This window comes from Doryrhamphus excisus, linkage group LG12 (genome assembly GCF_037039965.1).
Source record: "Doryrhamphus excisus strain RoL-2023G ecotype Guam linkage group LG12, RoL_Dexc_Guam_v1.1, whole genome shotgun sequence".
NCBI lineage: Eukaryota > Metazoa > Chordata > Actinopteri > Syngnathiformes > Syngnathidae > Doryrhamphus > Doryrhamphus excisus.
This window is the reverse complement of record NC_136368.1, coordinates 11,381,594-11,407,799: the sequence shown is the minus strand read 5'-3', so window position 1 is coordinate 11,407,799 and position 26,206 is coordinate 11,381,594. Positions and strand designations below refer to the sequence as shown.

Here is a 26,206-nt window from a genome sequence, read left to right as displayed (position 1 = left end):
TCAGCCCCAGAAGAGAACAGAAAGTGGACTGGAAACTAAACAAATATCCAATCAGACTAAAAAGTGCTTTTCATTGTTTCTGCCACACTGACAACACATTCCTATTCCATGTTCTATTTGATGATGACAATCTTTGGGATTTAGTTGTTTTCCATCTTCATGCACTTGCCTTGTCTTTCTTTCAACAGTGACTCAGTGTCTGTCAGCACTTGGTTGTGGACCCCATTATGAATATGCCATCGAGGAGTTCTGTCTGGCCAAATTCAGGCTGGACATGCAAGAGCTGGATCAGAAAAGCTGGTGCAGCTGGGAGGACACCGTCGAGTGAGTGTGGCAAACCCAACATTTACATATAAACAAATCCTGTACATCACACTGTCACCTTAACATTCAGTATTTGCATGGGGCTTTGAATGACCTTTGATTGACCTTTCAGTTTAGTGGATCAGAACAAGTTAGCCACAAGGTTGGCTGGAAGGAGGACATACTGGAATTTGGTCACCATAATGACGAGAGCCACATTTCCACAGAGTAGCACACAAAACAATAGTTGTCATTTACAAACAATAGTTGTCAAAGTTGTCATTTATGGAAAATTATGCTGTGGAAAAAGTTATAACGTCGCAATGTTATTACAAAAAGAAAATGTATAGGAAGAAAATTTAAATAGTTGGACATTGTAGTGAGTAGGAGTAGTGAGTGGGAAAAATGTTGAATAGTATGGGAATAAAGTCATAATATTATTACAAAGTCTAAATATGATAGGGATAAAGTCATAATATTATGGGAATAAAGTCTCAATATTATGGGAATAAAGTCAAAATATTATAGGGATAAAGTCATAATATTATGGGAATAAAGTCAAAATATTATGGGGATAAAGTAATAATATTGCAGAACCATTTCTTTACATTTATTGAAAATTATTATTTATAATTTTATTAATATTAATAAAGAATTATTATATTTTAATTATTTATTTTAAAAAATACTTATTTCCTCTTTTGATGATGTCATGTTTTCTAGTCACACATTACTGTTTACTGTGTGGTTTTAGTGATCACAGTCAGTTTGAAACTTGAGCATCATGTTCATCATCAATGTTGGTGTAGTTGGACCGCCATTGTGTGTGCTGTAACATAATATCAAGGCTTTGAGCAATTGTGACCCCTCGTCAAATTAAAAAAACAAAACAAAAAAACAGTAAATTAGGCAAAAAATCCAATGTAATTTGTAAAAAACACAAAAGTTGGAGCAAATCCCAATACATTTTGAACCCTTCTGGCACACAGTATACTACTTACACCCTAACCAGTGTAGACACATTGTTTGGTTTCTCATTCGTTATTTCTATCACTATGTATCATAATGTACCCCGTGAAGAAGCAGTGGTTTGGGTTGAACTAAACTATTCACTTTTACATAACCTAGTGCTTCTCAAATAGTGACTATAATATTTGGGCTGTCAAATGATTAAAAAGTTTAATCAGATTAATCACAGTTCTCACTAATTAATCACAATTAAGCCCAAGGATAAATGAATTAATCATGATTAATCACAGTTTAACTGAATTAATCATGATTAATCATACCATCCATTGTGTCTGATATATGCCCACTTTTACTATATTTAATGAATAGAAAGATAAACGATGACATATTTATGTATGTATTAAGACCTCCAAATGAACTGAAGATGTCAATCATGCCAAAATACACCATCCATCCATCCATCCATCTGTCCATTTTCTGTGTCACTTATCAGTTATGCTGCTTATGCAGGAGCCTATCTGGCTCCACTATTCCCAACAAGTTCATTTACTCTTCCTCGTCTCTCAGGCAATCACAGCCATCATCATCATCATCATCATCATTTCCAGATATGATGACTTATGATTATATTCGGGGGGTATCTGCGGGATCTGATTATTGCAAGGGTCATGACCCCCTGTCTCCTGTGCAAATTACACGCAATAAAGACGATTAAAGGATTCCATGGCCAGGATTTGTCTATAGCATCCTAATTCTAGAAGAGTCACCAATGTGTGGATGCCGACTACTCTGTTTGGCTGTACGAAAACCGATACATGCAGTCGTCCCTCACAATATCACATTTTTTTTGTGGTAGACTATGGTCTGTTATTAGTCAAAATATTTTGAAATGCATGTGATATGTAGTATTCTGGCCGCTAGGCAGCAGTAATGTTAATAATGGATGAGACATCCATTCTTATTACACTACCCTACCTTGCACTCCCATTTCATGTGGAAGTGGTACGCTTTCTTAACTTTTGAAGACATAAATTGCAGACTGACTGGTTCATTTGCAAGCTTGCTAGCCATCATCTAGAGTCCCTGTAAAAATAATAGTTGGCCAATCCGGTGTAAATAATACATAATAGGAGTGTAACTGTCACTAGAGGGGTGTTACTTCATGTCTACAGGGCTTTAATAATGTTTAAAACCATATAAACCGTATCATAAACAGGTTTCTTATACTGTAATTATGAAAATACAATCATTTTCTATGCTGCTTGTCGTATGATGGAGCCTATCCCAGCTGACATTGGGCAAGAGGGTACACCCTGGACTGGTGGCCAGCCAATCACAGGGCACATATAGACAAGCAACCATTCACACTCACATTCATACCTATGGACAATTTGTCACACCTCCCCAGCTACTTATTACTCATATTATTTTTCACTTTATGTTTGTTCCCAGCATGCAATAAGAGACGTTCCAGGAGATGGGATGGCCAGGTCACCTTATTGTTATCCACCAGTCAATACAAGGGCTGTCTCATCTGACAGCCCTTCAGCAAGCAGGAGAAAATTTGAACCGTTAAGGCTTCAGATGGTGGGAGGACACCCATCGGGATGCTTGGGAAATTGCTTACGCACTTCTGAATCGGTGACTCATTTTCAGAATGAGCCACAAAGCACAAAACTATGAATGTAAATCTGAAGCAACATTCTGATTTGCTTAAATCAAAACACAAGAGGAAAATCCTATCAGGAGGAGCATTCTTTAGGAGTAGGAGTTGAATATCAATCTTACAGACAAATCATATAAAATTATCATTTAATGTGGAAATGGGAATATTAATATTTAGGTGTGATGTTTTAATACCTGTATTGTAAAAAAGGATAGGGGCAGAAAAGACTATTCATGATGTATTTACCACACTGGTGTTGTTCAACTGCATAGCCCGTTAAGACATATAGCTCCTTACGTTCAGCGGGCCAACTTTATCCCTGGTGTGTACATTGATTTACTATTGGTGGATTATGTAAAGAAGCTGTATAATTTCCATTTGCGCTTTCAGTGACCTGCTGCATTGTTCCAGCTGTTACATTTAGCAGACAGAATGCAATACACCCCCTCAACTTCCTGTCATCCATGCACTTAGTACACAGCAAGTACAAAATTAACACTCCAGCATAATTATTGTGCAGCCTGCCACCTCCCACACTACAGGTAGATCATACCAAGAATATTACTTCAATAGACCTCAAAATAAAATAGTATTTGTCCGACTGTCCAGCTTGACCTTCCTATGGTCTTCTGTCTTATGGTGGAGCCACATACTTTTGTTCATGAAATACTCACCGTATTTTTTTCATTAATCTTCTCTCACAAATCCATCACAGTCGTCATCTTAATTTTCATGTTGTTTTCACCTCTAAATGCAGCCTACTAAGGATCACAGTCCTCCGTCCCTCGTCATGCCGGTTTCAGATGCTGTTCCATTTGTCCAAAATGTATGGTGGTCAGCTAGCTCAATAGCATTGTCTGGTACTTACGAAATATTAGGGCTGCATTGGAAACAAATTATAATCTCAAAATAATAAACAGAGATGGTCCAGCAAAGATTCCAGTCGGGATCTCCTGACTCCTGAGGCAGTCGTGCTCACCCCCCCCCCCCAACACCCCCCTGTGCTGCCACAACCTGCATACCAATAAAAATTAAAGCCTCAAAAGCTTAGGAGATAACAACTTTATTAATAGCTGTTTTCTACAGAGAAGGAGGGTGATCATAAGTCTTGACTTTGAGATAATTAAAACGGAAAGGTCAGCTGCTTTTCACCCCCCCCCCCCCCCCCACCGATAACCTTTAAACTGTATTAGGTTCAATAAAGATAATCAAGTATACTTAAAAGATAAAATAAACTCTATGCAAATAAAATAAATGTTTGTTGGAAATGGGTACTTAAGCTATGAATGTGTTTCTAGTGCATTTATTATGAGTCAGGTCTATGTAAGAACTCTACTTAAATCCTCTTAGTTGAACTTGAATTTTCTCTGTTTCCGTGGCAGAGTAGCCATGATGCTTACATTTAATTTAAAATGACCATGTTTGAATAACCATTAAATAAATCTTTCACACTGAGACGGGATGATATAATTATATACAATCACAGAAGATGACGTTTCAAAAAGTCTTATATATATATATATATATCCTCATGATGATTAATCATAATTACAGCTTCATTCTTTCCCTTTGGCCCGGGTCGCCGTTTGTCCGTCTCCTGGCTCTAACTGTAAAAATAGCTCAGTTTCCTGCCTTTACAAGAGCTGTTTTGGTCAGTGAGCCGTACATGCCTGTCAGCTATCTGTAATAATTTAAGTCTTTGTGCCCACGATCACATTAGATTACGTACAAAGGGGCCAAAAACACATTGTGCATTCAGCAGTGTGGAAAACGAAGCGACGTTTCCATTCTTGGATACAATCCAATTGAGTATCTCATTCTTCATCGATTTGGAATGGAGTACTGGGTGTATTTGCAGTACTAACAATTTGATATCAGTCAGTATAATCAGGATGGTCATGCTGCTGCAGCTACAGAAGGATGTGACTATTTGGCAACATTAAAATACTTGATGTGTTGAGGATTATTGTCAATTAGAGAAGTGTGATGTTATTTTCTTTATTATGGTGTGTGGAGTGCCATCCATCCACTTTCTATACCGCTTATCGTCACAAGGGTGCTGGAGCCTATCACAGCTGTCTTCGGGCGAGAGGCAAGGTACACCCTGGACTGGTCGCCAGCCAATCACAGGCCACATATAGACAAACAACCATTCACCAATCTTCCTCCTTGGGTATTATCAGCTCAAAATGAATGCAAGTTTATTGAACCTCCTTGGGGGGGGCACACATGTTTGGTAGCTTTAATTATGTGAGACTTCAAACCTGAAGCCTTCATTTTATACAGCAACATTGGAATTATTCAATTTAATGATTCACTGGTCCATGAAAATAGTTGAGGGAAGATTGGAAATGAGGCTGCTAAAAATATAAAAATATATCTGTGTGTAGTCACTTGTTGTCTAAAAGTAATTGTGCTTTTATACAATAGAATATTCTACAGCATGGATGTAATGATAATAGGGCATTCTTTTAAAGTAATAATAATAATAATAGTACCTGCGATCCTAGTAGAAAATAGATGGGTTGATAATAACAATACATTGTATTTGTATAGGGCTTTTCAGGGTACTGAAAAACGCTTGACAGTAAGAAAAAAACGATTTTAAAAATGACTTGCAAGTGGTCACCATCCACTAATAACATAATATAAATATTAATATTTTTTCCAGTGATTGGTTTTATCTGTATTTTTGTTTCGTGTCCAATCCTTTTTAACATTTTTTTCAGTAAAAACTGGAGCATTTTCATATTTACAAATCAAATACAAGGCAGAAAGTGGTGTAATAGTACAGCTGCTGCCTTTTTAATTTTTTTGTTTGTTTGTTTTTGCACTATAAACAATTTATTGGGCTGTTAGTTTCCTATGTATTGGTATTAGTCCAAAACAAACATCTAACTAAATTCAAGATCCATTCAAATTGTATAAAAATGGCTTTTAATGGGTCAGTTTGAAATAAAATTTGCTTCATTAAATACAATCATTCCTCGCCATTTTGCAGTTCCAATTTCGTGGCTTCACTATATCCCATTTAAAAAAAATAATTAATCCATAAATCCATCCATCCATTGTTTTCTATGCCACTTATCCTCACTCGGATCACGGGTATGCTGGAGCCTATCCCAGCTGTCTTCGGGCAAGAGGCGGGGTACACTCTGAACTGGTCAATTAATAAAATATTGCTGTTTTGTGGTTGACTACAGCCATTTATTGGTATAAAAATGTGCATATTTAAGCATACTGTACTTATTAGTGACATAAATGAAGTATTTGCAATAATAGAAATGAGTAAATGAATGAACATACAAATCTAAGGCAATTAAAGACATCATAAGTCTTATTTTATGTTATTATGCCTACGAAATTGGGTAAAATGAGTATAAGGTGACTATAGGAGTGTTATTTCATGTCTAGAAGTCACCATATGTAAAATCGCTGACAATGTGTTATTGTCATAGCAATCAGAGGCAAACACTCCCATCAGGGTAAGGAAGGGGTGCAGGAGGCAGGAACAATCCAGACGTCCTGGGCGGTGCAGCCTACCAGCCTTTGTCTAAGTGGTGGAATGTACTATTGTTGTGTCTCACAGCAACAAATGGAGAAGAGTTTATTCCCTCTATTTGTCTCTGAGTACAATTTGATTATGCGGGTCAGGTCGTCCAGAAAATAAATGAGCCGTTGTATTGATGCCAATTAGCACGTCGACAATAGCCATTTGCATGACATTTGAAATATCTGCCTCCTGCAACCTTTATCTAAGAGGAAAACAGAGCAATTAATAGAAAAACAAAGCTCAAGCTCCCCGACTATTTTTTGCATGAACATAAAACCCATCCTTCATTTTGGCTTTCATTTGCCACTTCACAAAGATACAAATATGGAAAAAAGAGGGGAGTGGGTGGGGGGGCATGTTTTATCCCCTTGACTCCATCACTGAAATATGAAATCCATACATGGCCTTGTAATTTCTATACTTGTCACATTACCTTACTATTGCATTTTTAGTATCGACTATTACAGTACTACGGAGCTAGTACTACAGTGTCTACTTAATTGTACACATAACACAATCAAAGTTGGCAAACAATTGCCACTAGAGATTTCATGTGTTGATACGGAACATTCCCATGTGGCACATGGGAATGTTCCAAAAATATTTTTATTACATTCAAAACAGGAAATACCAAACAAGGGTGTCCAAACTTTTTCAACTGAGGGCCGCATATACAGTAGCAAAATTGATTATAGTCTTCACAATTTCATTAATAATACTAATAAAAATCTATTGAAGCCCATTTCCACCACTGAGAAAAAAAAATACCCAATGGTAAGTCATAATCATGAGATAAACGTCAGAATTATGAGATAAAAGTTTAAATTATGAAATAAAATGTTATAATTATGAGATACAAAGTCAAGATTATGAGTTAGGAAAAGTCATAATTGCAAGATAAAAAGTCAAAGCATCTCATAATTCTAACTTTCCCTCGAGATTTGCAGAAATGGACTACAATACAAAGCAGCCTCCATCTTATTGTCAATGCATTTTTTTAAATTAAGAGCAACTGATAAATAAACCAACATGCAGCCAAAGAAAACTTGCAAGTACCAGCACTTTGCTAAAGAAGTTGAGAAATACTGAAGCCCACATAAACTATATGTTCCATTCCTTCATCATATATAATTATTTCACATTGATGTCCACATGGACAATTCTAGTTATCATAAAATAATTTTAAAAATACATTTTTTGTTCATTTTTGGATGTCTGCAACAGATTAATCAGATTAACATATTTTCCTACAGGAAAAAATACCTTGTACACTCCGGTTTTCGGCTGAACTTTTGGAATTTGTTTCTCAGGAAAACCAGGGTACCACCGTATTCTTTACTACTTTTTTATTTATTTATTCTTTACTTTACTACTACAAGAGTGGAACGTCAGTTAGCGTATTCACCAGAAGCCCATCTATGATGTCATCAGCAGATGACTGTAGTTCTTTGCTAATTAACACAGTTACATCACACATTTCAAAAAGGACACAAAACATTTCTGTACTTTTACAATGATAGTTTTACATGCATAAGAACATTTTAAAAGCATATAAATGACAAATGAAAGAATGAATGAACATTTAAGGTTACGTTTACCTTCATTAAATACACAATGTGTCAGAAACCACCTTTGCGTTTTGCCATGAGTAATTGGCTTAATTCAATAGTTTGCCACTTTCATTATGAAAATGGTGGCACTTGTAACTTTTTTGACTTTATTTTGCAGCCATGATCCAAAAGACAGTTGATATTTTAGGTGAGAAGCAATGTGGAATTCAAAAAATAACACATGCCCACGCCCATGTCTTTTGCAAGAATCACGTCTTTACTGAAGATACTAAATGTTCATGTATCCCATTTATATGTAATGATATGCATTTTAAAATGTTTTTTTTGCATGTAAAACAAAAAAAATGTGTAATTATGAACAATTTTAGCAATCTGGGTTGAGTTTATGCTATTTCTTATGGGAAAATGGGTAAGTTTCAGTTAGAGTTGGACGTTCTTTATTATTATTATATTATTAATAATATTATTTCTTAGGGATCTAAATCATGTTTTTGAGTACTTTAACATACTCAAAAACATAAAATTGTTCACATGTCCATCATGTGCTTTGCCCCGACCTTCCCTCCTTCAAAAAACAACTCAAAACCCACCTGTTTAAATCAGTTTTTAATGTCTAACTTTTTATATCTGACTGCTGCGCCCCCCCCCCCCCCCCTGCTTTTAGCCTTGTTTTAGTTCTGAATGAATGTATGGATATTGTATTTTAATGCATCTTTTACTCTGTTTTTACTCAACTCTATTTTTATTTCTTTTTCTCTGTACACTGTAAGATGCACAGCCCCCTTTTTTGTATTTTTACCAGAGTGGTAATTGAGGATCTGAATATGATGGTTGTGGCCTGTTGAGTAGCAAAATTCCAAGGATCCCTGTGGGAATGTCATCTAAAATAAGCAGGATGAATAATGGATAATAGAGTCAAACTCCCTGCAAAGCATACAATTTGGACCTCAATCAACATCATCATAATGTGCGATTTCAGTGAGTTTTCAGCATCTAAAGTATCTATTAAAGCAGGAAACTTTTGTATTAAAGTGCCTCAGTCGCCCATTTTGCTACCTTTATGAGTTGAATGGAATAAATAGTTTCTTCACTTCACAAGCTTCTGTCTATGACTTGCATGACAGGAGAACAAAATAATGGCAGCCCATGATGAGGTGGAACGTTTCTCTGTGTGCGGCCTTGAAAGTGTGTACTCTTGAGGGGTTGAACGCTGCTTGTTATTGACTTCTTAAACTACTGTCAAATATATCAAGTAACAATCAATCGGGGGGACGTGACATACTACACACTAAGGAACATGGTGAGGGAAAAAAATGCATATTGTCATTGAATGAAAATTCCACTGACTGGCGGGGTGTCCAAAGTGCAGCCCGGGGGCCATTTGCAACTCTGTGGGTGTTTTTTATTGGCCACGCGGCACATTCTAAAAATATTTAACAAGTAAACTAATAAAATCTGCAGTAATTTTACAAGAATAAAGTCAAATCATTAAGATCAAGAAGTTGTAATCTTATGGGGAAAAGTCCTAATTTTACAATAATAAGGTAATATTATGAGGAAAAATAACATTTCAGTAGCATGAAGCTAAAATATTTGTTAAAAATTATTTTAAATACAAATAATCAAAACAATGAATAAATTTTTTGAATATTAGATTACAGAGAATGTTCTGATGTTAGAATAATAGAATAGAATGTTTATTAGTCCAAATATTATGCTAGTTGTTGGGGAATTGTTGGGGAGACAGACAGACAGAATACTTCATTAATCCCTTTGGGATTCCCTCGGGGAAAAACAAAGTCAAACTATTAAAAGAAAAAAGTATTATATCAAGAAAAAAGTCCAGATTTTACGCGAATACATTCATATTGGAAAAATCCAATACGATTTATTTATGAGGAAAAATCCTTCTAGTACCATCGAGTTGAAATATAAATGAATATAGGTGCCATTTTTTAAAAAGTCATAATATTATGACAAATTAACAAAACAAAATCAAGCCATCATGTTTGGCAAATTAGGTTGGTGGAAAATTCATAATAATATGGGAATAAATTCAAAATATTTTGGCAATAAAGGCATATTATTCCAAAATTAAAATTTATGATTATTAGTTGAAGTACCTTGGAGTTTTGTTTACGACTGAGGGGAAGATGGAACACGAGCTCAGACTGCAGTGATGTGTGGTGATTGGTTCTTGTTTCATGTCAAGAGGGCTGTTAATAAAATTATTTATAAGGTCATAAACAGGTTTTCTATAGTCTAACTACAAAAATGGCGGACTGGCCATTGGGGGTATTGGTGTATTATGGGTGTAATGCTATATGCTGCTCCCTTTCAAGGCAGAAGGAGCTAGTTCAATCCTATCCCTGGACAGTTACGTAGAGGACGCTTGTTAGGCCAAATGTATGTATGCCCCAGTCCACCCCTGTCCTCGACAAAACCACGACCCACCGGTTTAGAACCTCTGATCTAAATAATGGTACAACTTACCCATTTACTATTATTACCTGCACTTCAAACCACCTCCAGTGTGTTTGTACTGCAACTGAATGAGCATGTGGTCTCTGGTCTTGGAGAGGTTAGACATTTCACCATCCCATCGTCGCTGTCACAAACATCCAACCCTCTGCATTCATGACTAATTGATTGTCTTAGTGTGAATGTAGCCGTCTATATTTGGAGCTGACAGTAAAGGTTATCAACCATTTCTCTCTACACGGATGACATACAATCCTGATGTCACGGTCTTGAAGGTTTATAATTGCAGCAGTCATCGTTATGAGAGCGAGAAAGCAAGATAGAGTGAGAGAGCACATTAGAGTAAGGATGGGCAAAGTAACTGAAATGGCTTATCTATTATATACTACAACCTCGTGGATTTCTCACACTGTGGCTGACGGTATATTTATTTTCGGGCAGCTGCCATCCCCGTCTCCTCTAAATACATCCACTGACAACACATGCATTATGAATGTTCCTTCTGCCTCAAATACATTCCCCTCATGGCCTCACCCTATCATTGTGGCTTGAACAGATACAAAGAATCAGCAAAGCATGAGTCAAAGGTTGTGTCACATACAATGTCCAACCATTCATTTTCTATACACGAGGGCATGCTGGAGTCTATCCCAGCTGTCTTCGAGCGAGAGGCGGGCTACACCCTAAACTGGTCGCCAGCCAATCATAGGGCACATATGGACAAACAACCATTCACACTCACATTCATACCTATGGACAATTTGGAGTCACCAATGAACCTAACATGCACGTTTTTTTTCCCTGTCACCGATACAGACTCTACGGGGAGCTGACTAACTGCACATACCTGGTGGCGTTAAAGGTGGAGTGCTTTTGGCCTAACCGGCTGGTGGATGAGTTCTTCATCCGAGTGCACAAGCATTACTTCCACAATTGCTCGCTGTCAGGGCGACTGCTGAGGGACCCCCCCAACCGCATCCTAGGTCCTTTCATCGTGATGCCCATCCTGGTCACCCTGCTCATGACTGCCCTAGTGGTGTGGAGGAGCAAACGCAGTGAAGGCATTGTGTAGTCGAGGAAATGAAGGTGGGATTCTATGGACCGGTTTCCCTATCCCCTTTGGTGCTGGAACATCACTTTGAAGTCTCATCCAAATGCCACTTCAAATGATATCATTTCTTTGAGGTGAATATGGACTGACCTCTTTTCCTGGACTTCAAACCATTGCTGTGAATGACGGATGTGCTTGTAGTGACAACAATAAATATCGGATCGCTATTTATATGACCTGAAACCATCAACCAAGCTGGAAAATAACAGAACACATTTTTTTCAGTGAAATCTGTCTGTCGGTTCATGATAATGTACATCTACATGACATGTACGTACGTAGTGAAATTAAGCAGTGTTTCTATTTAAATTGTGTTGTTCTGTACCGGAGCCCTCAATGTGCCTGTGGATTATTTTCCTAGATTATTATCTGTCTAATCTACAGTGATGCGGACTCTACCTCGCTCTGTCATGGTGAAGCGAGAGTTGAGTGAAAAGGCAAAGCACTTAATTTACCGCTCCATCTCCATACATTGGGTAGTGACTGAAAGGACATAATCACGGGTACAAGTGGACAAAATGAGTTTCCCTTAAGATGAGATGAGAAGCACTGTCATTGGGGGGACTTTCAGAGTCGAGCCGCTGCTCCTCCACATCGAGAGGAGCCAGATGAGGTGGCAAGAAGATGGATGAATGGATATTGGAAAGTAAAGCAAGAAGCACCAGCTGTCACAATAACATTTCTAAGTATGGCTTTCAAAAGCAATGGAGAAAGGCAAAGTCCAAATTACACATATATTTTATGATATGCAACTGAATTAAGATGATATCCTCAATCATTATAAGAATAATAAAAAGGACAACGAAGAAAACACAACAAAAGGAATGGAAGTGTTGGATCACTGTTAACTGTTGCCAAAAGCAAATCTTTTGTATCACGGACCTCAGCTTTGTATTGATTATGATCTCCCAGTGTGGTGGCGTGTGCGATGTGAACCGTTTCCTCATTGATATTTTTGAATGCTCCTTTTCCTCTAAAGGTTCATTGAGCTGTAACCTTGCTGTCAGCACAACACACACAAACACACCCACTCCACTCTAAAATGATCTGACTTTGTATTTTGTGCCAAAATCTCTTGGAAAATGGGAGTCAGGAAGTATTTTTTTAACTCAATTATTGAACTGTACTACATGGTCAGGAAGAAAACCTTTAATAAAGTCTCATATTGTCAGATGTCATCAGAACTGGGGATTCGGTTTCCTAGGAAGTACAGTCATCCCTCGCTTATTGCAGTTAATTGGTTCCAAATAAGTGAATTTCCGCAACATATGAGTCAGAGCATAGAAAACCTGTTGATGACCATTATTAGAGTCATGTAGACATGAAATAGCACCCCTATAGTCAGTTTTACACTATTTGTGTCAACACCCACACTAATATGCAGGGTACAGGATCACTTCAGGGACATGACAGACAGCCGCCATTCATTGCATGTACAGTAGCAAAATACCAAACTAACTAGTTATTGATTTAGTTGTTCCAAACCTAAGAAAGAGTTTCAAATGGAGTGGAGAAGAAGTACAATCAGTTCCACACAGAATGGGAGGAAAAATATTTTTCATTATTCACTATTCTTCACTCCATGCAGAGTATTAAGGTAATGTAATGTAATATAAAGGTAGCAGAGATGAGGATGATGAGGTTCTCTTTGGGAGTGACCAGGATGGATAGGATCAGGATGGAAAGGATGTCACACACAGGTGTATTTTACATGATGTTCTCTGAGATTGCAATAAACTGAATTATTTTCATTTTACTGATTATTTCAGTCATCCATCCATTAATTTGCTATGGTGGAGCATAGTGGGTACGCTGGAGCCTATTCCAGCTGTCTTTGGGCAAGAGGCGGTGCACACCCTGGACTGCTCGCCAGCCCACAGGGCACACGTAGACCAACAACCATTCACAGTGTTTTGGGATTCAGTCCACACACAGTTTTATAGATGAAGCCTTTGGTCCTCCACAACCAAGACCTTCTGGCTAGTTTGGGGCTTTCATTGGTGAATTAAATACTGTCCTGCTGCTATGATGTTGCATTATTTGCAGAGCTTCTGGTGCTAAATCACAGTATGTTAATCTGTCATCAGATACACACCCACACTGGAAATGCTAACCTAATCAATGGCAACATGATGCCAATATCTTGTGGAAACATGATTATAGTTAATGTAATTACAACTACATCGTGAAATTAGATGGCGAAAAAGAAGGGATATATTTGGGGATTTGGGGACAAGTGTTTATTTGTTCAAGAGAATGAGGCACCAAGCCACTCCTTGGTAATATTGGACACAGAACAAACAAGGGCAAGATGTAGATACAAATTCCAACGCAAAACCTTTCTTGACTAAAATAATCAGAATGGATTGAAAAAAAAAACTTGAAATAATCCGCAAAGTCCAAGAAATTGCAGTAATACAGCAGAAAATAAGTCATTTCATATATATATGTTTTTTTGTATGTTCTCCCCATACATGTGTGGGTTTTCTCCAGGTACTCCAGCTTCCTCCAACATTCCAAAAACATGCTAGGTTAATTGGTGACTCCAAATTGTCCATAGGTATGAATGTGAGTGTGAATGGTTGTTTGTCTATATGTGCCCTGTGATGGCGGGCGACCAGTCCAGGTTGTACCCCGCCTCTCGCCTGAAGACAGCTGGGATAGGCTCCAGCATACCCACACGAGGATAAACTGCATAGAAAAGGGATGCATGGATGGAAGTTTGACTCCGGACAAACTTGCTCTCCATCATGGACAACCCCACCCAACCACTCCATTGGACAACAGAGGGGCAATGACGCTCATTCTCTCAGAGATTCCTGCAGTTCTGTTCACACAGTAAACACTGCAGGACTTCACTCATTCCACATGCCGTCCAGATCTACAGTACCTCACCTGAGTGTACAAGATAATCCACCACATTATTGCAATGTACTATCTAACATATCTTGTATAAAGTGTACATTTAGTTTGTATTTATCATATTGTTACAGACTATTTATAAATATGCAAATATTGTTTCTTATATTCTTTTATTTATCTTATTTTATTATATTTTTGTCTTATTGCATTACATTTTATTTTTCTTCTGCAATTGATCTACTGTAAACCAATCAATTTTCCTTATGGATCAATAAAGTCTGTCTAAGTCTAACATGTAAGACAAGTACTGTATAGGCCCACCATAGTAAAACAATGTAGTTACATAATCTGTGACAAACAAAAAAAAAAATGCAGTGACGGAGTGTTGGTTGACTTTGGTCCTACGTGAATTAATTCAACAAAAGGCTGAAAAATTAATTGTTGGAGTTCCAAATTGATGTTTTTGCAACGCCTCTGCAGTTGCGTCACGGTGTGAGTATTGACCTTGTGAAAGTGTTTGCTGTGAAATGCTTCAGATGGCACTTGATGAGAACCAGGGCACCCACGTGTGCATGCAGCCTCTTTCAATGGTTTGTTTGGAAGAGAAGAGCAGCCAAACATACATACTGTATATCACAGGCTTGTACAACGCTAGCTTCTTCTTCTTCTGGACCGATGTTTAGTCTTTTAGTGCACACACACCGTCACCTGACATTTCCTGTGTTTTTAATACTTGTGGTTTCTACCCTGAAATCATACTTAGTGGTGTTATGAAGGGAAGCCAGTCAGCTATCTTTGGACTTCACTGAGGTCTTCCAGTGTTACAACGCTGGTTTACTTGTAACCCTACATTGTGGATCACCATGGCAACTTCAGTCAGGTTCAAATGCTCCAAAGCAGTTTAACTCCTAAAGGAGGAGAAGATCAGTGCCCTGGCAATTCTACCACGTATTTTATAATAATTTGAAATCCAGTATTTTCAAAGAACACTGAAAACACCACAACCAAAAGAATTGTAATTTGAGACTTCATCTGAATATACATTAGACCCCTGCCACTACTCACATGCACCACTGTACCCTACGCTGGCTCACTCCTCCCCTTGCAAACCATTGTGTTCGCTTGACTCCTCTCCTCTGATTTTAGATCAACATTTGCTATAAAAGTGACTATTATCATGATGAAATCACAGTAGAATAAGCTCCAGAACCGCCCCTGCAATTGCTCGCAGGGAAGGAAGCAAACTAACTACTGCTGTAATATTATGCCGTATATTTTATGCTTTATATTAGTTAAAGGTTTAAATATGAACACTGCTAGTGTTAGCTTACTGCTTCATACTGGACAACATAATGTCTTTCACAGATGTCTCCATTGCCATACGTGTTGTTTTCAGCATCCCAACATTCCCAGGCAGTGTATTTCTGTCACTTCTGACATTTCCCATTGGAACCTCTGCTTGATGAGATTGAAACAAGATGTCGCCAAAAAATGATCATCGAACACCGGATGAAAAACTATCCGAAGTGCAATATTCATACAACAGTGGCTTTCACCTGGCACTCGTCCAACCCTCAGTATTTGCACTTCCACCATTCCCCAAAGATACTGCAACCAGCACACTAATCCCCAGTGGTGCCATTAGGGACTGCATTGAAATCATCCTTTTTCCACTGGGCTTCAAGAACTTGAATGTTTGGTCCATGTGTGAGCTTGTGTCAGTGTTTCTTGTCAGTTATATAACGTGGCTTCATGGGACCGCTCTCACACGATGGACATGCTGGTCTTGCTGTGGCCTAGTCTACTGTCATAGTCACAGGGAGGGAGCACAGGACAGTCAAACTGAAATTTTGCTCAAGTGAATAGCTCTTGTATTGGACATCATTAAATTGTGCAAGTTGACTTAATCTTGCTGGTGAGTGAAGTGTAAAATAGAGATACTGTTGTAGCCAGTTAAACCAAGACTAGTTCAAGCTATATTTATTTTTCTATGTGTTTCGACTTTTATTTCATTTGGACCACTAACTTTAAAGATAATGTGCCGACCATGATTAATGAATTTCTGCAAAGTAGGATTCCTTATTTATAAATATTTTTGTATCTAAAACCTTTTTTAACATTATTAGAGCCCTCTAGACATGAAATAACACCCCTATAGTTACTTTTACACTCATATTCTCAATATAGTAGACATAAAATGGACTCATATGTTATCATTTTAAGAGTTTCGGACAGTTATCGGGCAAGAGGCAGAGTACACCCTGGACTGGTCGCCAGCCAATCACAGGGCACATATAGACAAACAACCATTCACACTCACATTCATACCTATGGACAATTTGGAGTCACCAATTAACCTAGTATGTTTTTGGAATGTGGGAGGAAATTGGAGTCCCCGGAGAAAACCCACGCATGCACAGGGAGAACGTGCAAAGTCCACACAGAGATGGCCAAGGGTGGAATTTAACTTGGGTCTCCTAGCTGTGTGGCCTGCGCGATAACCTTTCGTCCACCGTACAGCCTATATTTTGATATATGATATAAAAAACAGATTGAAAAGTGAAATAACTAGCATGATGACTCCTTCCACTCTGTCATGCTTTTATGTTTGAGTCATTAATTCAATGAGACAGAGTACCAACCATCTGCAAAGAAGAAATAATTATACAACTGGACTGTTTGGATTCATTAGGGAAGGGGGGCATTGTTGACCCAGCAGGTTCAATGTATTGTAATATCCTTCCGCGTGACTTTGATGTCAAAGAAAATGAGTCAAAGCTCTGAAGAACTGATGCTGGGGCACATGGACTTGAAACATAGCTGAAAGAGAAACAAAGGGGCCGCATTAATGACACAGATGTCTCAGCTTCGAATGACATAACAGAGAAGAGAGGATCAGCAAAGCACTAAATGCAATAATTAAAGGCTTTCAAGGGTGACACTTATGGAGGTTGTAGCATTGCCATGCTGGCTGTCTTCAATGTTGGATTGCATTGTTAGTACCCTCAACTGGGGAACTAAGGTGTCAACAATTCTGCTTGCAGCCAGAAACAGATGGGTCTTCAGAGTAATCAGAAAAATGTCATTATTAATTCAAAAGTAAACACAAAGCCAAAGGAAAGATGCCACATCACGGGACAATCAAGTCTGAGAATATAAATGTGCATACCTACCAGCATGTAGAGCATGCCACTAAACCTTGATGAAAAGCTAGAAAAGCAGGGATGTCCAAAGTGTGGAGCAGGGGCCAAATGTGACCTGCGACATACTGTATTGTATTTTGACCAGTTTTTGATATCAGAGGGTCCAATAAGCGTTATAGCCAACATTCACTTCCGTAATGAAGGTATAGACAAGAACCAAGTGAAGCATTTCATAAAGTATAGCTCTGTTGCATAACAATAATGTAATATTTTATAGTTTTTTTGTTAATCTGAAAATGTGACCGAGTTGAAAATGAATCTAAACAGGGTGACACCTAAGCTCCAAGTGCTCATGCTGATAACTGTGAGAAATGTTGGGGTAGCAGAAGAAATCTTTCAGATGTACTGATTTGAAAGGCTTGGTATGAAAATCCTACAGCTTAAGCTTTTCTTCCCCCGTGAGGAGAATAACTTGGATGTAATATTAACAGAGTTATGGATTTTTATAAGCCTGCTGAGACTCACCGTGACTGGTGAATGAAATGTTTGAAAATGACAAACAATGTAAGCATTAAAAATCATTTCAAACAAATTGTGTTGGATTTTTTATCTCAATGTGTTTCACTCGAAATATTCAATTCGTCAGCATTGATGAAAGCATGGATGAAAGTCAAAGGGGAATATTGTCACTTTTTCAAGGTTAGCAGGTGTTAGTGTTTTCATTCATGCTTGAATGATGCTGGAATGCCGTTGGAATACCGTAAGAATATTTAGAAGGCAGTAAGAATACCTTTTGAATGTTGTTGGATATTTTTCCACTTCAAATCCACCTCACTATGCACAAAATATTTGGCCCTGATATTTGGAATGCAGGTAAAATTTTTAGAATGCACTTCAAATATCCAGGAATAAACAAATATATAGAGAATTTTTATTCTGACTGCTTTCTGGCTCATTGTACTTCTAGTATAACTAGCGTACAATAGCGTCTGTACCATCCAAGACTTATGTAATGGTGTACTTCACATATGCAGCATTTGGGACATGTTCCTTTTACCTGCTTGTTCAAAAATGAAATGACTTTCTGATGCGTTCATCTTCCATCATCAAAAAAGACGTTGCCCTGAAAAATCAGTTGAAATTCACATCGAGATTCCACACAGTGGAACTGATGCTGATTCTGCCAACAAACACTCCAAATGAAAAGTTTGTGATTTAACAAAACAATATCACTGGTGTTAATGAAATGATGGCAGTTTGGTTTCTGCTTGTTTAAGTTGACCTGACTAAATGTTTTTTTGTGTTTGAAGGCTGCAAAGCTAATCTGGCAGCACAAGTAAAAGCCGCCCACGGCCAGAGCATGAGTGTGGGCAGCTTTTCAAGCAGAACAAAGCACATGGAAAGGCACTTACTGTTCAACTTATAAATGTTTATACTGTACATACAAGGGCATGCGTGAGCTACTGGTTAACACCCAGCTAGTTACATGCACACACACAATTAATACACCCTGAAAATGTTGCCAAATTTGCCTTTTTTTTCATGTGTATCATACATCATCTACTGTACAGTACTACTCCAGCAGGTAGTTTAAGAATCTTGGATAATCTTGGATTACATATCTAGATGATATCAGATATACGTATGCTGTACATTTATTGCTTTGGCAATAATCTTCTAACATCATCATTAAGCAGATTGCACTAGAGGTGGATGAATCGATCTCAGTATTGATAGTATCGATACCAAGGTTAATATAATTATCAAATTGATAGTGTAATAAGTGTAATAGTTGTTTTCTATGTTTATTTTCACAAATATCTATTTTGTTGTTGTTGTGTTGTTACTTTTATTTGAATAATTATTTAAATCTTAATTTGATTTGAATATTGATTTTATTTTACTCAAACAAATGCATGTAATGCAAAGGGATTTTTGTAATAAAGTGGAACCTTGGTTAGCGTCATTAAGGTCTGACTCTAACCAAAACGGATGTTAACCAAAACAATGTTTCCCATAAAACATAACATTAATCCAATTAATCCGTTACAGAAAGCTAAAAATGTTAACACAAAAAACACCATACATCCAGAAAAATATGAATATGAAAAATATGAAATGAAAATAAATAAACCTAAATGATGGATGAAGGTGATAAACATTTTAGGTTAGGTTTTTACCTTTAAAGATATGATTCTTGACATGATCTAAAAAACAAAAAAACTTGTCTGAATATAGGCTGCACGGTGGACGAGTGGTTAGCTCGCAGACCTCACAGCTAGGAGACCTGAGTTCAATCCCACCCTCGGCCATCTCTATGTGGAATTTGCATGTTCTCGCCGTGCATGCGTGGGTTTTCTCCGGGTACTCCGGTTTCCTCCCACATTCCAAAAACATGCTAGGTTAATTGGCGAATTGATCCAAATTGTCCATAGGTATGAATGTGAGTGTGAATGGTTGTTTGTCTATATGTGCCCTGTGACTGGCTGACGACCAGTCCAGGGTGTACCCCACCTGGGATAGGCTGGGATAGGCTCCAGCACCCCCCGTCACCCTCGTGAGGATAAGCGGTAGAAAATGAATGAATGAATGAATGTCTTAATATAAGAAACCAAACACATATGCTTTTGGTACCGGTACTATTGATATTTGTATAGAATACTCTCAGTCTGTTATTTGCTGTATTAATATATTTACAATATTAAAGCAAATACTCTTTGCCTAAATTAAGCCTTTTCAAGCATAAAAACATTCAGAAGACGCATGCAAAGACGTTGTGATGTGCAATATTCTACACTGGTCACTAGGTGGCAGTAATGTTACATTGTTGAGACAATAGCCACCTCAGGATGTACTGTACAGAAACTGGAAGTGAATAAAGGTCATTCGAGTGACTATTGGGGTGTTATTTATTGTCGACAGGGCTCTAACTTTACTTGGAAGGTCATAAACAGGTTTTCTATGCTAGTAATGACATGGGGTATGAATAAGGAATCTTACTTTTTGGAAACCTACACATCACGGTTGAGTCCAACTGGAACCGATTAACTGAGATAATCGAGGATTTACTGTACTAATAAGTAGTAGTAAGAAAGTAAAGTAAAATAAATGATTTTTTGATTGAATTCTTAGGTTGTGAAATTGTGTGTAATGTAAAGGAAGTTGTGTGTATGCTATTTGGCATCAGCACATAGTTGCTATTTAATCTGCTGCCATATCCAATAAAAATTTATAAATTTTCAACTCATCGACCAACAGAAGATGAAACATACCACTGTAATTGTCAACCAGGACCCCATAAATAATCTGCCTCGAATAAAAGGCATGGTTGTAGCTTCTGTAGTGAACCACTCTTGCAGAAATTGTTTCCAAGCTGGAAACAACAAGAATGCATCAGGGTGTTGAAATGAAGTTTGCACGCAGCAGCGTGAGGGAAGACAGCAAGACAGAGAGGCGGACGAAGACTGAGCAGCGAGCACCAAACGCCCACCAGGTCACCACAACAAACGCACAAACAGACAGACAGAAACACAGCACGCGCACAACGGTATTGTTCATAAAGACTAAAGATGAGGCTTTGACATGTGATTCATAGCTGACTGTCTGGCTTCAGGGCTGACTGACATTACTAATAACATCTGATTTCCCCTACCATGCAGACAATGATCACTGAAATAGCCACCAGGCTGACATTCTTTGGTTCAATTGCTGAATTGTCTTATTACTGCTACTGAACATACTGTATTGTTAAATGGTTAAAAAGGCAAAATGATGAAAGGAAATATTTCATTAATTTTATTGCCATTCATTTAATTATGTATTTGATTTGGCTGAAAACAAACAGCTGGGGAGGAATTTGGGCCACTCATCTTTGCAGAATTGTTGTAATTCAGCCACATTGCTTCCAGCATGATCTCAATAGGATTCAGGCCACTCCAAAGTCTTCATTTTGGTTTCTTCAGTCAATCAGAGGTGGACTTGCTGGTGTGTTTTGGATCATTGTCCTGCTGCAGAACCCAATTTGGTTGCAGCTTGAGGTGGCCAGAAATTCTCCTTCAGGGTTTTTTGGTAGACAGCAGAATTGTGGTTCCACTTATCACAGCAAGTCCTTGTTTTAATGTGCGCTATGGGCCGTCCATTGTCGTACATGTGAGGAAGATGCATCCGCTGTGAGCGTAGTAACCATCTTGTTTATGTATGTGTTCCACAGCAGATGAAGACGCTCACAGCTATTGATGAAAACGGCTGTGACCCTCATATCTTTATCTGCGTGTTATCAACTGTCTGTAGTTGTGTATGTGATGAAACATACATACCTATAGTTGATAACACGCATAATACAACGTCATGCAAATGTATTTTATTGCTCTTTCAAATGCATCTTGTTTTGTGAAGCCTAACGCCTTAAGTATAAACTCCATGTCAAAAATTCCTTTAATGTCTTCTTTCATGGGTCTGGCTGCTTTGCTGTTAACAAACACCCTTTGGAAGTTTCTGCAAAAAAAATCTAAAAAAAAAAGAAGCAAACCTATATATGCACAAAATTGATGTACGCAGCTTCAAAATTGTAAAATGATTTTTCCCCCCTCAATGGACAATAGTTTTTAACAAGGCCATAGAGGGAACTGCAAAAATATGAATGATATAATTTTCCCATCTCATTACTTGACCACGGCAGTCAGCTGTCATGGCCACAGGGTAAATGTTCATGATGATTGTTTCCACCGTTGTCATGACAGCCTGGATGACTGTCACAGGTGAGAGTTTGGCAGCTGCAAAGAAAACCAAGTCTTTTCTTTTTACTAATGACTCTGGACAGTGTTTTACTATTTTTAACATTAACTTTTTATTTGGCTTTTTTTTTACACCATAGCATACTCTTGTTCTGCTCCCGTTTTTAATGTTTCTTTAACTTATATGACACTGCATATGCAACACACCTTGAGATGCAGTTCAAGTAAAAATGCTTGTCTCCTTTTGCCTTTGCCAAATGTTAACTGACCTAGGAACTAACCTACATAGCCACTATACTCATTAGTTCCTCAGTAACTACTGTATTTTTGTGTACCTTATTGCAAAGTGAGACCACAACTTACCTTTGATAATTTGTATGGCTTTGTTTCTTCCTCACAAGATTTTCAGAGTTTGGTAACATGCAAAAATAAGACGAGAGAGCCACTAAAGGACTGAATAATTGTACACTACCTGAAGTTTTGAGTGTGTCCATGGCTGTTGAGGACGTGTATGGTTGTGGGGAATTACAGTCCCTAATTCTTTGTGTCCGAGCCTCAGCTGCTCACAGCAATTGAAAGAGCTGGTGGTGTCCCCAGTGCTAGCTGTCTGATATAATGGTCTTTGTTTGCCCTGTTGAGGAAGAGTGGGGTGGCAGACCATGATCTTTCTGCTGTCCTCATCACTCTCTGGTCTGTAGCACTACCACACCATCAGGCCACATGAGCACAAACTCAATTCCAAGCAGCCTCCTCCTGAAACTCATGAATAAAATATAAAGAAGGTATACATACACTACTGGTCAAAAGTTTTAGAACACCCCAATTTCAAGTTGCTAGTTACATATGTTTACACCCCCGCCCCAAACAATTTGAAATATTAATGTTTATCATCTTCTTACATGTGCGAATATGAGAAAATTCTATTTCCTGAACTAGATAAGGTCCTCAAAATCCTCCTGGGGTATTATCATTACCAAACAAGTCGATCATCATAAAGCTTTTATTGTAAATGAGAGGAACTTAAGCAACATTTTACACAGTTTATATCTTTAATACTCACATCTTTGTGATGAAAGCCACTCTATTCTCCTCGATCAACAATGACAGATGCGGTTCATGAGTAGCACAATCATCTGGTGAATATCTGTAATAATTATCCATTTGCACTTTCGATGTGTAGAGTTCCACATCACAACCAGTTGTTGCTCAGTGAGAGCACGCAATGCAATATGTGCTTTCACCATATTAAAACTCCTCAAAAAGTTGCTTGATTTGTCACAAGTTGCCTTTGAGAAAATATGTCCTCAAGGGGAGTTGGAATGTTGCCAGATCTAGCGACAAAATTGCCAAGTTGCTAACGCAGGTAACTCTGTGCCAACACCTCGGCTCGCTTCGCTTGCATCTACCTGACATGTGCGGTAACATGGAACAGTTCATTGCATGAGAAGGGAGGGGAGCGGTCGAAACCCTTGTGAAAGATAATGCATTTTGATGTGGTATTCAGCATGTGAAGAAAGACTAAAACAGTAGTATGCAGTACTGTATGTATCAATCAGTTTTTATCAGACATTTGGCTAATGGTAGCTCTGCCCGAGTGCCTGAGGTTAAAAAAAAAAGTAAGGTTACCCAAAACTGAAACGTGTGTATTTCACAATTGTACAAAAATGCCTGTTTGAGGGACTACTAATTTAAAGCTGTTCATCTGTGTATTTATCTACAATCTCGTAAGTGCAATGTTCAAATTGCCTGTGGACTGACGATGGTAGCAGTTTCGAATAAAAATACATCATATCAATGCAGTATGTTTTATATCCTCTTTAATACTTCTTTAAAAAATGCATATACAATCTGAGAGACACAGTTGAGAATTGAAAAGAACTGGCTTTCAATCTTAAATCTCACCTGGCCCAAATATGACTGAGCCCATGCAGATTTCCCAAACAGGAGCCTTGGAAAAATAATCACCCCACACCGCCAAAATAAAGGACATGCAATGCAACATCTGTGTTAGTAAGGCTAAAATGAATACTGGGCATTGCAACATCCTGCTCAAATTGGCTTCATTTACTTTTACTGTCATACTTTTCAATCCTTTATCTTGGCAGAGGTGCGTGTCATTACATGTTCCGCCGTAATAATAATTGACACTTTTTAAATTGTGGGACGGAATTTTCGACACAAAGACAAAGAACGGAGCGGAGTGAGTCAGAGCATGCCTACAAGTCACATTATTTGAACACACACTCGCATCGAACGTTACCTTTCATCATCACATTTCCTCATGCCAACATGTAAACACAAAGAATGGAAGGAGAAAAGCAGTTGGGTGCTCAAAGGTAGAAGACAAATTGGAGGCGAGATGCAGTTGTACAAACGGTCGCTGGCTCAGCAGGTGACAGTCCGCATCCTCATCTCTCACACTCTCTCTCTCTCTCACACACACACACACAGAGCTGGTTTTCAGGAGCCAATTTCCAGAATGGCAAAGACTCACTGGATGTGTTACTCAACCAGCATGAACGAACAAGTTGTCCTCGAGCAAAGTGGACTGCACCCAAGACCACAAATTCTACCTGATTTCCCAGCATTGCAGATACTACATATAGTCATGAACATAAATACATCTATTAAAATAAAAAAAATCATAGAAAATAACTTGAAATATTAATGACAATACAGTCAAAATGCGATTTCCATCCCCCAAAAATCGTACATTGTATGTCACTCACGCAGTGTGTTAATAACATGACAAAACACGCGCCACCAACTGAAAATGTGCGCAAACCTGCGCAAAACTTTGGGGTGTTTTTAACCAAAAAAACGTGCTAACTGGGGCAGATGTTAACAGAGTTTCCACTGTAGCTTGTTTGACCTGTGCTGAATCATTCTGAAAAAAAATAACCCATCAACAATGATTTCCATCCAGTCATCATGTATTATTATTTCACAGTTTTCTGCATGTAAACCTATAATTCTTTTCTATAAAATGCATCCTTTGTTCATATTTTTGGGCTTACGCAACAAATAAATAAGATTTGCATTATTTCCTATGGGAAAAATTGCCACATGCTTTGTTTTTGTCAAATAAGTACATCAACAAAGTACTAATTTTTTAGCAATACACGATTATGCAACACGCATAGTGTATATTTATTACATTTTGGTGGTATTTTTAAATTATATGTACACATCCCATTAATTTGGAACATTTTCATTTTCTTCTGTCATCTCATTGGTTTTACATTATGGTGTGTTCCCTGTCTATACAAGTGGTCTCCAACGTTTTTTCTTGCAACAGCTACTTTTACAAAAAGAAAATGGCCAATAGCTACCTTACTTCAATCCAAACAAACCAAATTTGATTGCTTTACCAGAACATTAAAATGCTGGTATCCAAAACTCACATTTTGTATTTCAGAATGCATTTCCCTCTAGTGTTCTCACATTAGCTAAAAACCTGAATGAAGAGCAGGCTTGCAGGGCACCATGTTGGTGACCCCTGGTCTATACCTACTATAAGTGGTGGAACGGTTTTACTGTACTGGCTCACACAGTAAAACATTTCAATATCATTGCACTTTGACCTGTTGTCATTTTGATGCTATCCATCCACCGCTTGGACTCATTAAGATATACTAAGAGTTTCAGACCACTGCAGATTTTTAACTGTAAATCCAAATTGCTGGAAACCACAACCATTCCTTATATTCTTAAATTAAATGCAACAATGCAATATCGCATTTAGGGGTAAAATAAAGTTTTAAGTAAGGGCAAATGGCTGGTATTTTTAACTCTAAAATAGTCTTTGGGCAAA

The 26,206-nt window shown here is 37.9% G+C and overlaps 1 protein-coding gene across 1 annotated transcript in view; it reads left to right on the top strand.

Moving 5' to 3' along the window:
* LOC131136089 (receptor activity-modifying protein 1-like) overlaps positions 1 to 14,077 on the top strand; it is a 44,589-nt gene extending 30,512 nt beyond the window's left edge. Inside the window, exons 2-3 of the mRNA XM_058082589.2 lie at positions 189 to 324; positions 11,360 to 14,077. Of these exons, the coding sequence (XP_057938572.2) occupies positions 189 to 324; positions 11,360 to 11,615 (392 nt within the window). The 3' untranslated portion in view covers positions 11,616 to 14,077. The remainder of the gene's footprint in view (positions 1 to 188; positions 325 to 11,359) is intronic.
* Positions 14,078 to 26,206: the final 12,129 nt, after the last annotated feature.